General features: G+C 37.2%; 1 protein-coding gene across 8 annotated transcripts in view; it reads right to left on the bottom strand.

The window, feature by feature from the left end:
* CCSER2 (coiled-coil serine rich protein 2) overlaps positions 1-14,497 on the bottom strand; it is a 202,995-nt gene that overhangs the window by 68,700 nt on the left and 119,798 nt on the right. For all 8 annotated transcript variants that reach the window (XM_030940763.1, XM_030940768.1, XM_030940766.1 and 5 more), the window contains one exon: positions 6,267-6,462. In XM_030940763.1, the coding sequence (XP_030796623.1) occupies positions 6,267-6,462 (196 nt within the window). The remainder of the gene's footprint in view (positions 1-6,266; positions 6,463-14,497) is intronic.

Below are 14,497 nucleotides of genomic sequence, written 5' to 3' on the forward strand. Positions count from 1 at the left end.
CCCTCACTTTCAGGCACCTCAATCAGATGTAGATTTGGTCTTTTTACATAATCCCATACTTCTTGCAGGCTTTGTTCATTTCTTTTTCTTCTTTTTTCTTTTGGTTTCTCTTCTCGCTTCATTTCATTCATTTGATCCTCAATCGCTGATACTCTTTCTTCCAGTTGATCGAGTCGGTTACTGAAGCTTGTGCATTTGTCACGTATTTCTCGTGTCATGGTTTTCATCTCTGTCATTTCTTTTATGATCTTCTCTGCATTAATTAGTCTAGCTGTCAATTCTTCCACTCTTTTTTCAAGATTTTTAGTTTCTTTGCGCTGGGTACGTAATTCCTCCTTTAGCTCTGAGAAGTTTGATGGACTGAAGGCTTCTTCTCTCATCTCGTCAAAGTCATTCTCTGACCAGCTTTGATCCGTTGCTGGCGATGGGCTGCGCTCCTTTGCAGGGGGAGATGCGCTCTTATTTTTTGAATTTCCAGCTTTTCTGCCCTGCTTCTTCCCCATCTTTGTGGTTTTATCTGTCTCTGCTCTTTGATGATGGTGACCTACTGATGGGGTTTTGGTATAGGTGTCCTTCCTGTTTGATAGTTTTCCTTCTGACAGTCAGAAGGACTGTCTGTTGGTCTGTTGGAGATTGCTTGAGGTCCACTCCAGACCCTGTTTGCCTGGGTATCAGCAGCAGAGGCTGCCGAAGATAGAATATTGCTGAACAGCGAGTGTACCTGTCTGATTCTTCCTTTGGAAGTTTCCTCTCAGGGGTGTACTCCACCCTGTGAGGTGTGGGGTGTCAGACTGCCCCTAGTGGGGGATGTCTCCCAGCTAGGCTACTCAGGGGTCAGGGACACACCTGAGCAGGCAGTCTGTCCGTTCTCAGATCTCAACCTCCGCGTTGGGAGATCCACGGCTCTCCCCAAAGCTGTCAGACAGAGTCTTTCGAGTCTGCACCGGCCCCCGCTTCTTCCCCTGTTGGTCTCCAGCTGTGCGCTGTCCCCAGAGGTGGAGACTACAGAGACAGGCAGGCTTCCTTGAGCTGCTGTGAGCTCCACCCAGTTCGAGCTTCCCAGCGGCTTTGTTTACCTACTTAAGCCTCAGCAATGGCGGGCGCCCCTCCCCCAGCCTCGCTGCTGCCTTGCGGATAGATCCCCACAGACTGCTGTGTTAGCAGTGAGGGAGGCTCCGTGGGCGTGGGACCCTCCCGGCCAGGTGTGGGATATATTCTCCTGGTGTGCCTGTCTGCTTAAAGCGCAGTATTGGGGTGGGAGTTACCCGATTTTCCAGGTGTTGTGTGTCTCAGTTCCCCTGGCTAGGAAAACGGATTCCCTTCCCCCTTGCGCTTCCAGGTGAGGCGATGCCTCGCCCTGCTTCAGCTCTCTTGGTCAGGCTGCAGCAGCTGACCAGCACCGATTGTCCAGCACTCCCTAGTGAGATGACCCCAGTACCTCAGTTGAAAATGCAGAAATCACCGGTCTTCTGTGTCGCTCGCGCTGGGAGTTGGAGACTGGAGCTGTTCCTATTCGGCCATCTTGCTCCGCCCCCTCCAGTCTATCATTGATGGGCATTTGGGTTGGTTCCAAGTCTTTGCTATTGTGAACAGTGCTGCAATAAACAGGTGTGCATGTGTCTTTATAGCAAAATGATTAATAATCCTTTGGGTATATAACCAGTAATGGGATTGCTGGGTCAAATGGTATTTCTGGTTCTAGATCCTTGAGGAATCGTCACACTGTCTTCCACAATGGTTGAACTAATTTACACTCCCACAGTGTAAAAGTGCTCCTATTTCTCTACATCCTCTCCAGCATCTGTTGTTTCCTGACTTTTTAATGATCGCCATTTTAACTGCCATGAGATGGTATCTCATTGTGGTTTTAATTTGCATTTCTCTAATGACCAGTGATGATGAAGTTTTTTTCTAATGTTTTTTGGCTGCATAATTGTCTTCTTTTGAGAAGTGTCTGTTCATATCCTTTGCACACTTTTTGATTTTTTTTATTGTAAATCTGTTTAAATTCCTTATAGACTCTGGATATTAGACCTTTGTCAGATGGATAGATTGCAAAAATTTTCTCCCCTTCTGTAGGTTGCCTGTTCACGCTGATGGCAGTTTCTCTTGCTGTGCAGAAGCTCTTTAATTGGATCCCATTTGTCAATTTTGGCTTTTGCTGCCATTGCTTTTGGTGTTTTAGTCATGAAGTCTTTGCCCACATCTATGTCCTGAATGGTATTTCCTAGGTTTTCTTCTAGAGTTTTATGGTTTTAGGTCTAATTAAGTCTTTAATCCATCTTGAGTTAATTTTTGTATAAGGTGTAAGGAAGGGGTCCAGGTTCAGTTTTCTGCATATGGCTAGCCAGTTTTCCCAATTCTATTTATTAAATAGGAAATTCTTTCCCCATTTCTTGTTTTTGTCAGGTTTGTCAAAGGTCAGATGGTTGTAAATGTGTGTAAATGTAAATGTGTGGCATTATTTCTGTTCTGTTCCATTGGTTTATATATCTGTTTTGGTACCAGTACCACGCTGTTTTGGTTACTGTAGCCTTGTAGTACAGTTTGGAGTCAGGTAGTGTGAGCATCCTATATTTTTAACATATTCAGTTAATTAACTGATCACTGGTAAGACACATACCTTTTAAAAAACCCCTTTTATCCCCCAGAAACAATAATGTGTGGAGAATTAGAAATGAGAAAACATAGATTTTTAAAAAACACACAAAAAAGAAATTACATTCTCACCATCCAGGAATCATCACTAGTAACACCTTAGAGCATATCCCTCTGGAGAAACATACAGATGTAAATATAGATAGATAAATGATCATAATGTACATATAGCCTTATAACCTACTTTTTTCAGTCAACAATCTCCCCTTTCCATTTTAGTAAATTTCCATCTCATATAATATACAGACCATACTCAAATTTTCCCAACTAATCCAAAATGTCCTTTATAGCTGATCTGTCCAAATCAATATACAATTCACAGTTTCACACCGTATCTACTTGTCCTTTACTTTTCTTTTAATGTAGCACCATCACCTTCCTCCACCATCTTTTTAGGACAATGAGAAGCCAAAGAGATCTCACTACTTTTCCTACTGAATGTCCAACCTTCTGAATTTATCTTCTTCTCATTCTTTTATTACCCATTTTGCCAGATAGAGAAAAACACACATTTATGACCCCTTAAGGTTAAAAATGTGGGAATGAATTCAAAGTCTATGTAAGAAACGAACATTTTCTCAGTCTTCTACTTTATTCCCAACATAAAATCAGGTTTCTTCTTTGGATAAATTACAACCACCCCAGAAGGAAAAACCCTTCACTCAGTACATGCTGAGGGTCCACTGATATCCATAGAATGCATAAAGTAAAACCAGCCAGTTGACAAGCCTGGCCCATGTACAAAGTTCTGAATAAACAACAAAGAATTATTATAAATTTGAAGAAATATTCCAAAAGAAAGAGAAATCAAAATAAGCATAAAGAACAAAATGACCATTTAAAAAGAGAAAGAATACAGGGAACCAAAGAATTCTCAACAAAATGAAACAGAACAAACAGAAACTCTCTACTTACCATAGTTCCTGAAAAAACAGTTGAATGATATGAATAAGGAACAGCATACACGAAAGTTCTTGGAAATTGAAAATAATGATTGCCAAGATAAACAGTTAAATCAAATAGAGAGCTGGAATATCAAGTCGAGAAAATATACCAGGAAACATAACCAAACTCAAAGAAAAAGAAAAATGTATAAGAGAAAATTAAAAGGTGAGGAGCTTCAATTCAGAAATTCTAGTTTCTGATTACTAAAGATTCCAGAAAGATAACAGAGAAAATAAAGAGAATACTCATAGAAATAACAAGAAAATTTCACACTACATTAATTGCCAAAGAGCCTAATAACTGCCAAAACATTAAGTGGAAAACAACCAACCAACTACAACAAAACTCAAATCTAAGGACATCACTGTGAAACTGCAGAATGCTAGAAATAAAAGATTAAAAATATCCCAGAGATAAAAACAAGCAAAACACAACGTACAATGGATCAGAATGTAGTAGACCATTCAATGGCTAAATAAGATCCTAGAAAAGCAATCCCCTCAAATTTCTAAGGGAAAACTCTCTTCTATTGCAACAAAACTATTTCACACCAATGAAACTTAATATCAATCATAAGTGAGACCAGAATAAAGAGATTTCAGTAATGAAGTAACCAAAACAGTATGCCATTCATTAATCCTCTCTTAGGAAGTAAATTAAAGATATATTCCAGCAAAGTGAGAGAATAAACTAGGAAGAAAGAAGACATGGTTATAGAAAGAATGGACCCAGTCCCAGATTATGGAAAAAGTAAGTCCCTGCATGACAGCTCTAGAGAAGCTTTGGACAGTAACCAGTTCAGATGAGAACAGGTTGACTGAGGTGGGGAGGGGGCCAGACATACTGTTTTTTCATTAAGCCTTTAAATAGTGTATGAAATTTTTTTGAAAAGTACATATACGTATCACATTGTTTTTTTAATTCAGTCACATTAGAAACAAATTTAAAGAGGCAATGACATGAAATTTTAAACTCAGTCATCTTGAAACTTCCATTAGCATTTGGGAAACTTTAAAGATGACCTAAAAAGATTTTACAATTTTCTCCTCATAATTTTGTTGTCATCACATAACAAAAAATAGGGTCAATTTTATCTGTGTGTAGTACCTAAGATTTCAGAGGCCATAATGACAGAAAAGAACCATTTACAACTTTACACAAAGAACCTCAAAAAACACTTTTTTATTTTTATGGTACCAATCATTGGTTACCAATTCACCTACAACTACCTGAATTATGCTACTTCTTTCATTATTAGAGGTGGCCTGGTCTTATTAGCTGATATTTAGTCATGCTTCATGATTCAGGACAAAACACCCAAACACAAAAGATGGTACGTGGTATAGCTAGTACAATGACTGGCTCACAGTGGATATTTGACATATTTTACCTATTTCCCACCATTCCCTACCACCTCTCCCCTTTGACACTAAAACTCCTAAACAAAAAATCATCTCCCCAGACCAGTCAGCAGAAAAACACTATATACCAACGCCTATTTTCTAGTTACAGTTAAACTAGGCTGTAAGCTCAATGTCTGGATAATTCAATCATATAATTTACTTCTGCCTCAAGAGAAGTTGAACAATCCCATATCCAAAAAGGATTCTCTACTCTTTTGTTCTTTAGTACAGAAAAGTTTCTTTTCAAAACAGTAGTCAAATATCCACAAGAATGGAGAGTAGTATAGAAAATCCCTGAGTAACAGAAAACAATTTACCTGACTTTAACAGAATATTTACATTAACCATCATTTGTAACACAGGAGCCAAATTTCACTTCAACTAGCCTTTCGTGTCCATATACCGCATGTTTTGTTTTGATGGCCACCAGGAATTCTAAGACACAAAGCAAACTGAGCAGCAGAGAGAAGTCAGGCTATTCTTTCTTAACTGTAGTTTTAAGCTAAAGTTGGCTATTGTACAAAGTACAAATACAGATTTAAAAGCAAATGGAAAGTATCTATGACTTAAAATTAGTATTTTATTCCTTGATTTTCTGCTATGCATCTGACCTTGTCTGTAAGTGCTAAATGCTTAAACAAACTAAATGCTACTGAATCAGATGCCAGGATCCGACATCAAGTTATCCTGTGACTTTGGACAAGTGAACTTTGGACAAGTGACCAAGTGACAGTACTGCTATGAGTCTAGATTTCCTCAAAAAAAAAAAAAAAAAAAAAAAAAAAAAGGAGAAGATTAAACTTGAAGATCCCAAACAAAAACTGAATTATATGACTACCATTATGTAAAGCAAAAATTGTTGTTTCTTATTTGTCACTTAGTTCAAATCATAGTAGCAGCCACTGAATACTGAATAACTACTCTGTTTCAGGCATTGGATTAGCCAACTTAAACAACTACTATTTCTAATTCTCTCAACAATCTTACAATGTAGTTATTATGAAAATAAACAGACGCAGAGATTGCCTTACCAAATATCACACAACTCGTGAATACCAGGGACTGTGTAATGAGACCCTCATGCAATATCCTACAGGTTTTTTTCCACAAAACTTTCTATTATATACTATTTACAAGCATTATTCTACAGAAATCTAAAAAAAATTATAAACCCAAGTAACTATTTTTTTAAAAAAAACTAAAGTCAATCCATTTTGCAATTCAAAATATCAGAGCTGGAAATGTTCATTATGTACTCACCTGATGCAGGAGACGTTTCAGTTTGAGTAACTGAGTTTTTACAGCAGTGCAATCCTGAACCATGTGCCGAAGGGTCATCTCATCCAGTATCACTGTATTTTCTGGTACATCAACAAACATCTTCTGAGCCTGGAAAAAGGGCATTCCTCCATAGCTTTCAAAATGACCCAAAGGAGATTCTCTATAGGGAGAGCCTCTGGAAGGGAAGAAGGTGGAGAGAAAAGATACACAATACAATTTCAGAAAGAAATAAGGATAATGAAATTATTGCAGTGATTATTACAAATCACTTATCACCATCACCAAGCCTCTGACTTGCACCCACCCCAGTCACTGATGTGTTTCCACAAAAGGTGCAATCAGCTCTAGTTTATTAAAACAATTATCTTCTGTATCCCCCATCCTTTGTGTATTTCACATACTGGAAGAATAAACCTTCTTTAGGAACTGGGATAGAAACAAAATCCTCTGGAAAGACTTTATCTGAAAAAATTAAACTTATTCTTCCTTTTCTGCAATGACTGTTGTTCATCAGTTTTTAACTTTGTTTAACCTCTTAAATTGCACACCTTTTTTAGCCCCATAACGATGCTACCAACATTAACTCTCAATTTCTTGAAAGTCCCATTTCTTGAAAGTCCCAACAGGCAGTTAAGATGAATTTCTTGAAAGTCCCATTTCTTGAAAGTCCCAACAGGCAGTTAAGACGAATTTCTTCTTTTTATATTACTAATAAAGCATGTTTTCCAATAAAGGTTATTTAAGCTTTTGTAAAAGTTTTATATATATAGCATATTTCCTAATCTTACAGTGCATTAAAAAAATCTACTCTCAGTAAAACCTCATCCCTACTAAAAATACAAAAAATTAGCCAAGCGTGGTGGCACGTGCCTGTAATCCTAGTTACTTGGGAGGCTAATGCAGAAGAATGCCTTGAACCCAGGAGGCGCGGGTTGCAGTGAGCCGAGATCGCACCACTACACTCCAGCCTGGGCGACAGAGCTAGACTCTGTCTCAAAAAAAAAAAAAAAAAAAAAAAAAAAAAAATCTACTCTAAAATTTTTTACATTTCCCTTCAGTTTCATACAATAACATACATGCCGAATAAGGAAAAAAAAAAGTAATGTGTTTTATGGGAGTAAAGAGCAAAATATTTTAACCAAAGTATTTTAACCAGAAGTCATAGTTACAGCAATATAAAATTGCTACCTTAATTCCAGTTCGTTCTTAAATTGTGACAAGAACTTTTTTTTTTTTTTTGAGATGGAGTCTCGCTCAGTCACCCAGGCTGGAGTGCAAGGGTACAATCTTGGCTCATTGCAACCTCTGCCTCCAGAGTTCAAGCAATTCTCCTGCCTCAACCTCCCAAGTAGCTGGGATTATAGGCACCTGCCATCATGCCCGGCTAATTTTTGTATTTTTGTAGAGACGGGGTTTCACCATGTTTGACCAGGCTGGTCTTGAACTCCTGATCTCAGGTGATCCACCTGCTTTGGCCGGCCAAAGTGCTGGGATTACAGGCGTGAGCCACCATGCCCAGCTGAGAACTTCTAATATATGTGAAATCGCACTTGCTGTATCGCAAATATATATATATATATATATATACACACACACACACACACACACACACACACAAAGTAAGTAGAGACAGGGGTTGCTCGGACTGGTCTTGAACTTCTAGCAAAATTTCAATATATAAGACATTGAAAAAACATTATCTCCAATATAATGGCTATTTTAAAATGAAGATTAAAGTTAAATTCATAATGCATTAAATGTGCAAAAATTCCAATGCATTAAATTTCAACCATATTGGAAACACAGAAACATGGTTTCTACCAAATTTTCTAGCTTTTAACAAATATTCCCAAATCTCTGAATTCTCAAATATTCAGTATGAGGTAGAGTTTTACAAGATTATTTTTCTCTGAAACTACTTCTCATTAAGTACTTCAGGCCTGACTTTCTTTTAACCCAAGAAAAAGAGTTTTAGAAATTTTCAAACTGTTGATCTTATGATGCCACAGACAGCCTGGATCCTATTTATTCTTCAACTTCTTCCCTCACCACACCTGCCTCCCTCAGAGTGACTTCTTAATTCCTACCTAATTACCTGAGATTCCCAAAGCATGCTACAATCTCACCTCTAAACCCACAGCCTCTGAGCAGTCCTTACCAGTCTCTCCATTCTGCCCTCCACTGTGCACACTTGATCTAGATAATTCCTCTTCATCTTAATTTAGCTGACACTACTTCAGAGAACACTTCCTTAAATCCCCTAAGGCAGTACTTGGCACTTCCATAGGTGGTTTTATAGAGACCTGTACTGTGTCCCATTATAGTATTTATTACAGCATACTTTGTTTGCAATTCAGGCCAAATTATAAACTCCATGATGGAATGAACTATGTACTCTTTTCCTTTGCATCTGAGTTTTCGGTTTTTTAGGTTTGTTTTTGTTTTTGTTTTTTTGCACTGAATGTGTAAGGACCACATATTTTAACCACCAGAATTTTTTTTAAAGCTTATATCTCCACGATTCTAAAATTCTGTAGCTGTCATATGACAAAAGCACTGCTTTAGAATTATAATCTGAATAGTTAATAATAAAATTAAAAGGTACTTCTTATTTTGCCAAGTGAGATTAGAAAGGGAATATACTGAAGGAGACTGGTCTGCAGGCTACACCATGAGAATCAGGTATGGAATATGGACATATATTGACATAAATGTGATCCAAATGCATGGAATTAAAAAATTTAAAATGTTTTAAGGAAGAGTAAAGTAGTCTTGTTCACTGACACCAAGAACTGACATCTAGAAAAGCCACAATAGCCAGCTCTCACCTCAGATTTAAGTTTAAATCATATCTGACAGTAATTAGCTATTGAAAATATTTATTATCTTTGGGCCATAGTTTCTTTAACTCTCAATGTTCTCTACCGCTCACTGAACAAAGTTTATATGCCTTAGGTTCCATTTCAAACACCTCCACCATGAGATTCAAAATTAATCCTGTTATTTTTTCCTAGTACTGAAATGCTACTTTCTTCAGAAGCCCTTCCTGATCCCCTCAACTAGGTAAAACTATCATTTTATGATCCTTAATTTGTTTCACAGCATCAACTAAAAAAACCTATATACTTTTCAACTCTAATTGGATTGTAAGTCCTTTGAAAACAGAGCCGTATCTTATTCATTTTAATATTATCTGCATAGATCATTTGAGTCCAAATTCAGCTGCTACTTACTAGCTACACAACACACAGGGCAAGTTACCAAATCCCTCTGTTCTTCATTTCCTAAACTATAAAATGGGCATAATAACAATACTTGTCTCCCTAGGTTAGTATAAGACTTAAATGAGGTAATATATGTTAATATATGTGCTTGGACTAATATATTATAGTAAATATTAAATAAAAATGACTTACTATCATATTATTAATAGTTTTCAACCTCTTTATCTTGAGACATTTCTTCAAATAGAAGTATCAAAAGAATACTACAATGAACAACAATATACCCTTCACCTATTTACCAACTGTTAAAATACTGACACATTTGCTTTGCATCTATGTATTTGTTGCTAAACCATCTGACAATAAGTTAAAAGTGACATAAAATCCCACTGGGAGAAACAAATGAAGTTTTCTGGGGAAAAAATGAATATAACAGAGAAATCTTAGAGACAGAAAGAGGCAAAGATGGAACAGAAAACAAATATATAACAGGGATTATTTTCAGAAAATAAAAGGAGACTATGAAGATAGGAGGGAGTGGGAACACAGGACAGAAAGATAATGAAGATTTTAATCTCAGAATTTGAGATTTCAGATACTGAGAAGATGATGCAGTTTCCACATAAAAAAATAAATCTTAGAATGGGAGGTAAAATCACTTTCTAAGACTAAAGACACAAATCCAGGGGCAAATGTGTAAGAAGGGTGATAAAAAATAAGAGATGAAGGGGGAATTACTGGCCATAATTCCCCACATTAAGTTTGTAAATTTGTACTTCTGTATAAATTTTAACATTCATGAATTTCTAACAGAAAACTCTGGTAGTGAAAGCAACACGAAGAGTGCAAAGCTGCTGTGGCATGAACACACTAGAATGCTAGTAGCCATGTGTTAATGAAGTGAGATCTTATGTGGCCGATCAGCCCAGACAGGCAGGTAAATATGAAGAAATGAACCATTAGAGATATGGGCGAAAGCAAAAATTAGTCCAGTGGTTTCAAAGGCATGAGAAATGAAAGTTCACTGTCTCCAATATTATTTAACCTTGTTCTTTAAGTGCTGCCAATAAAATCAATAAGATAAAAAAAAAAGATGTAAACTAGAGAAAAGAATCTTGAAGAGATAACCTTCTTTACCCACTTAAACTGAATTCACATACAGTTCCAGAACCTGATATTAAACCCACAAGCATAAAAATCATTGTTGCATAATTATTTACTGCAGTTTTAAAGGAATTTCTCCAAATTCTATGGCTACACCCATACACTTACAAATAACTTTATTCTTCCCATTCCCAACAGAACTTCTTGATTACTAAGATGTGTGATTTTGTGCTGATCTAAAAGTTCGTGATTCATTGGTGAGACTAGCAAGTGCAGACGTTTGTATCTGTGTGTGTGTGTACGTGTGTGCACGTGTGTGGGGTGGGGAGACTTTTCTTCTTCATTTCTTATGTAACCTGAGTCACAGTTTTGTTTTCATAAAATCATTAGTGTTTCGTGACCATTAACAAAAACTTTATACTAAAAGTTAAATGTACGGATTTTTATGTTTGTGGTAATATTATAACACAATTCCAATCAAAATTTCAGCAAGTTATTTTGAGGATATTGGCAAGGTGATTCTAAATTTTTTATTAGAACAGGCTAAAGACCCAAAACATCCAAAACAATATTGAAGAAGAAGAAAGTCGAAGGACTAACACTACTCAACTTCAAGACTTACTATACAAAGCTACAGTCATCAAAATGGCATGTGTGGTATTGGCAAAAGAACTGACATATCAACTGAATACAACAGACAGCTCAGAAATAGACCCACATATATATAGTCAATTGATCTTTGACAAAGGAGCAAAGACAATTCAACACAGAGTATAAAAGATAGTCTTTTCAACAAATGAGACTAGAACAACTGGACATCCACAAACAAAAAGAATGACATTAAATCTTTCACAAAAATTAAGTCAAAATGGATCAAAGACCTAAATGCAAAATGCGAAACTATAAAATTCCTATAATATGAAAAGGGAGAAAATCTAGGTGACCTTGGATTTGGCAATGAGTCTTTTGGATATAATATGAAAAGTGCAACCCAAGAAAGAAAATACAGATGCTGGAAATGTTAAAACTTTTTGAAAATCTGTCCTGCAAAAAGTACTATCAAGAGAATAAGTCACAGACTGGAAGAAATTATTTGCAAAACATGTATCTGATAAAGGATTGGTATCCAAAATACACAAAGAACTCTTAAAACTCAACAAGAGAATAAATAACCCAATTTTAAAATGGGCAAATAGCTAGAGGCCATTATTCTAAGTGAATTAATGCTGGACGAGAAAACCAAATACCACAAGTTCCCACTTATAAATGGGAGCTAAACATTGTACTCAGAGACCTAACAATGGTAACACAGACACTGGGGACTACTAGACAGGGGAGGGAAAGAAGAGCAAGGGCTGAAAAATTGTTGGGTACTATGCTCACTACCTGGGTGATGGGATCATCTGTATCCCAAACCTCAGTATCACACAATATATCCATGTATATGTGACACAAACCTGCACATATAGCAACTGAATCTAAAGTAAAAGTTGAAATTATAAAAAAAATAAAAATGAGCAAAGATCTGAACAGACATATCACCAAAGAAGATACACAGATGGCAAATAAGCATGTCAGAAAATGTTCAGTATCATTTATCATTAGGGAACTGCAAATTAAAACAACACTGAAATACCACTACATACCTAATAGTAAATGTTCAAAGCATAGAACCAAATGGTGATGAGGATATGGAGCAGCAACAGAAGCTCTCATTCATTGCTGGTGGAAATGCAAAAGGGTAAAGCAACTTTGGAAGACAGTTTGGCAGTTTCTTACCAAATTAAACATATACTTCCCATATGACCCAGCAATAGTGCTCCTTGATATTTACCAAAATGATGTGAAAAATGTATGCCCATGCAAAAATCTGTATATAAATGTTTATAGCAGTTGTATTAATAATTGTTAAAACTTGGAAGCAACCAAGATGTTTTTCAGTAAGTAAATGAATAAACAAACTGTAGTACAGCCATACAATGAAATATTATTCAGTAATGTTTTTTGAGACAGAGTCTCTCTCTGTTGTCCAGGCTGGAGAGTGGGGTGATCTCAGCTCACTGCAGCCTCAACCTCCTGGGTTCAAGTGATCCCCCTACCTCAGCCTCCCGAGTACATGGGACTATAGAGACGTGCCACCACACCCAGCTAATTTTTTTGATTTTTTTGTCAAGACAAGGACTCAATATGTGCCCAGGCTTTTTCTGAACTCCTGAGCGCAGGCTATCCTTCAGCCTTGGCCTCTCAAAGTGTTGTGACTGCAGGCATGAGCCACTGCACCTGGCCAGTTTTTTTGTTTTTGTTTTTGTTTTTAATGAGATATCAAGTCACAAAAATATGTAGAGGAACTTTACGTGCATTTTGGTAAGTGAAAGAAGTCAATCTGGACCGGGCGCGGTGGCTCAAGCCTGTAATCCCAGCACTTTGGGAGGTCGAGACGGGCGGATCACAAGGTCAGGAGATCGAGACCATCCTGGCTAACCCAGTGAAACCCCGTCTCTACTAAAAAATACAAAAATCTAGCCGGGCGAGGTGGCGGGCGCCTGTAGTCCCAGCTACTTGGGAGGCTGAGGCAGGAGAATGGCGTAAACCCGGGAGGCAGAGCTTGCAGTGAGCTGAGATCCAGCCACTGCACTCCAGCCCAGGCGACAGAGCGAGACTCCGTCTCAAAAAAAAAAAAAAAAAAAAAAAGAAAGAAAGAAGTCAATCTGAAAAGACTATCTACTATCTGATTACAGCTCTCTGACATTCTGGAAAAGGCAAAACCGTAGAAACAGCAAAAAGATCAGTATTTACCAGAAGTTCAGCAAAAGAAGGGAGGGATGAGTAAGTGGAGCACACAGAATCTGAAGGGTAGTGAAACTATTCTGTATGATACTGAAATGGTATGGCATTACACATTTGTCAAGGCCCATAGGATATACAAAACAGAGTGAACCCTAATATAAACTATGAATTTTAGTAAATAATAAAATATCAATATTGACTCATCAATTATAATACAATCAAGCAAGATGTTAATCATAGGAGAAACTGTGTCTAACGGAAAGTGAGAAAGCATATGAGAACTCTATTTTTGCTCAATTTTTCTGTAAACCCAAAGCTGCTCTAAAAATATAAAATCTATTAGTTTAAAAAAAAAGAACGGAAGAAAAATAAAGCATGACAAATGAAGAGAAACACTGCCAGAATGACAGAGATTTCTAAAACTCCATTCCTCCATTAAAGCACTAAGAACACTGGCAAATTTATCAAAATCAACTTTTTCAGAACTCTAGAAATCAGCCAAATGCTTACGACAACTAAGGAGCATTTAATCAATAAAAACTGCTGAATCTCAGAGAAACAGCAAGCTCTGTGGCATTTTAATTTATCCAATAGCCACGCCCATCTCCTTACCTTTGTGGTAGCTTGAGAACCAAAAGCATTCCAACAAGCATGGCAGCTGTGAACTCCAGCAATCACTAGAGATTGAGGGACAAAATGGGTTTAGAACTCTCCAAAAAGCACCACTCCCAAAGAACTGCTATGATCTGATCTCTCTGGCAGCTCCCTAGAAAAAGCCCATTCTCAGGAGCTGGTTTGAGCTGATTCAAAGCTTGTTCATTAATTCCCTTATCCCTAGTGCACTGCTTAAAGTCTCAGCTGCCTGAAATGGCAATACCAATTGGGACAAACAAGAAGCTGACCAAAAATCATAAAAGGAAAACCTGAGGAAAGAAATGTCCACAAGAGGCTTTGAAATGCTCCAATATAGTCTTGGGAATAGAGAAGAACATATACATGTATAGGCTGTAGATGTACATGCCAAGGAAATACCAGAGAATTCCCTAATCTTCCACCTTAGGCTGACTTTGAAACTGAACAAGCAGGAAGTGAAGG

Source organism: Rhinopithecus roxellana, chromosome 11, assembly GCF_007565055.1.
Source record: "Rhinopithecus roxellana isolate Shanxi Qingling chromosome 11, ASM756505v1, whole genome shotgun sequence".
NCBI lineage: Eukaryota > Metazoa > Chordata > Mammalia > Primates > Cercopithecidae > Rhinopithecus > Rhinopithecus roxellana.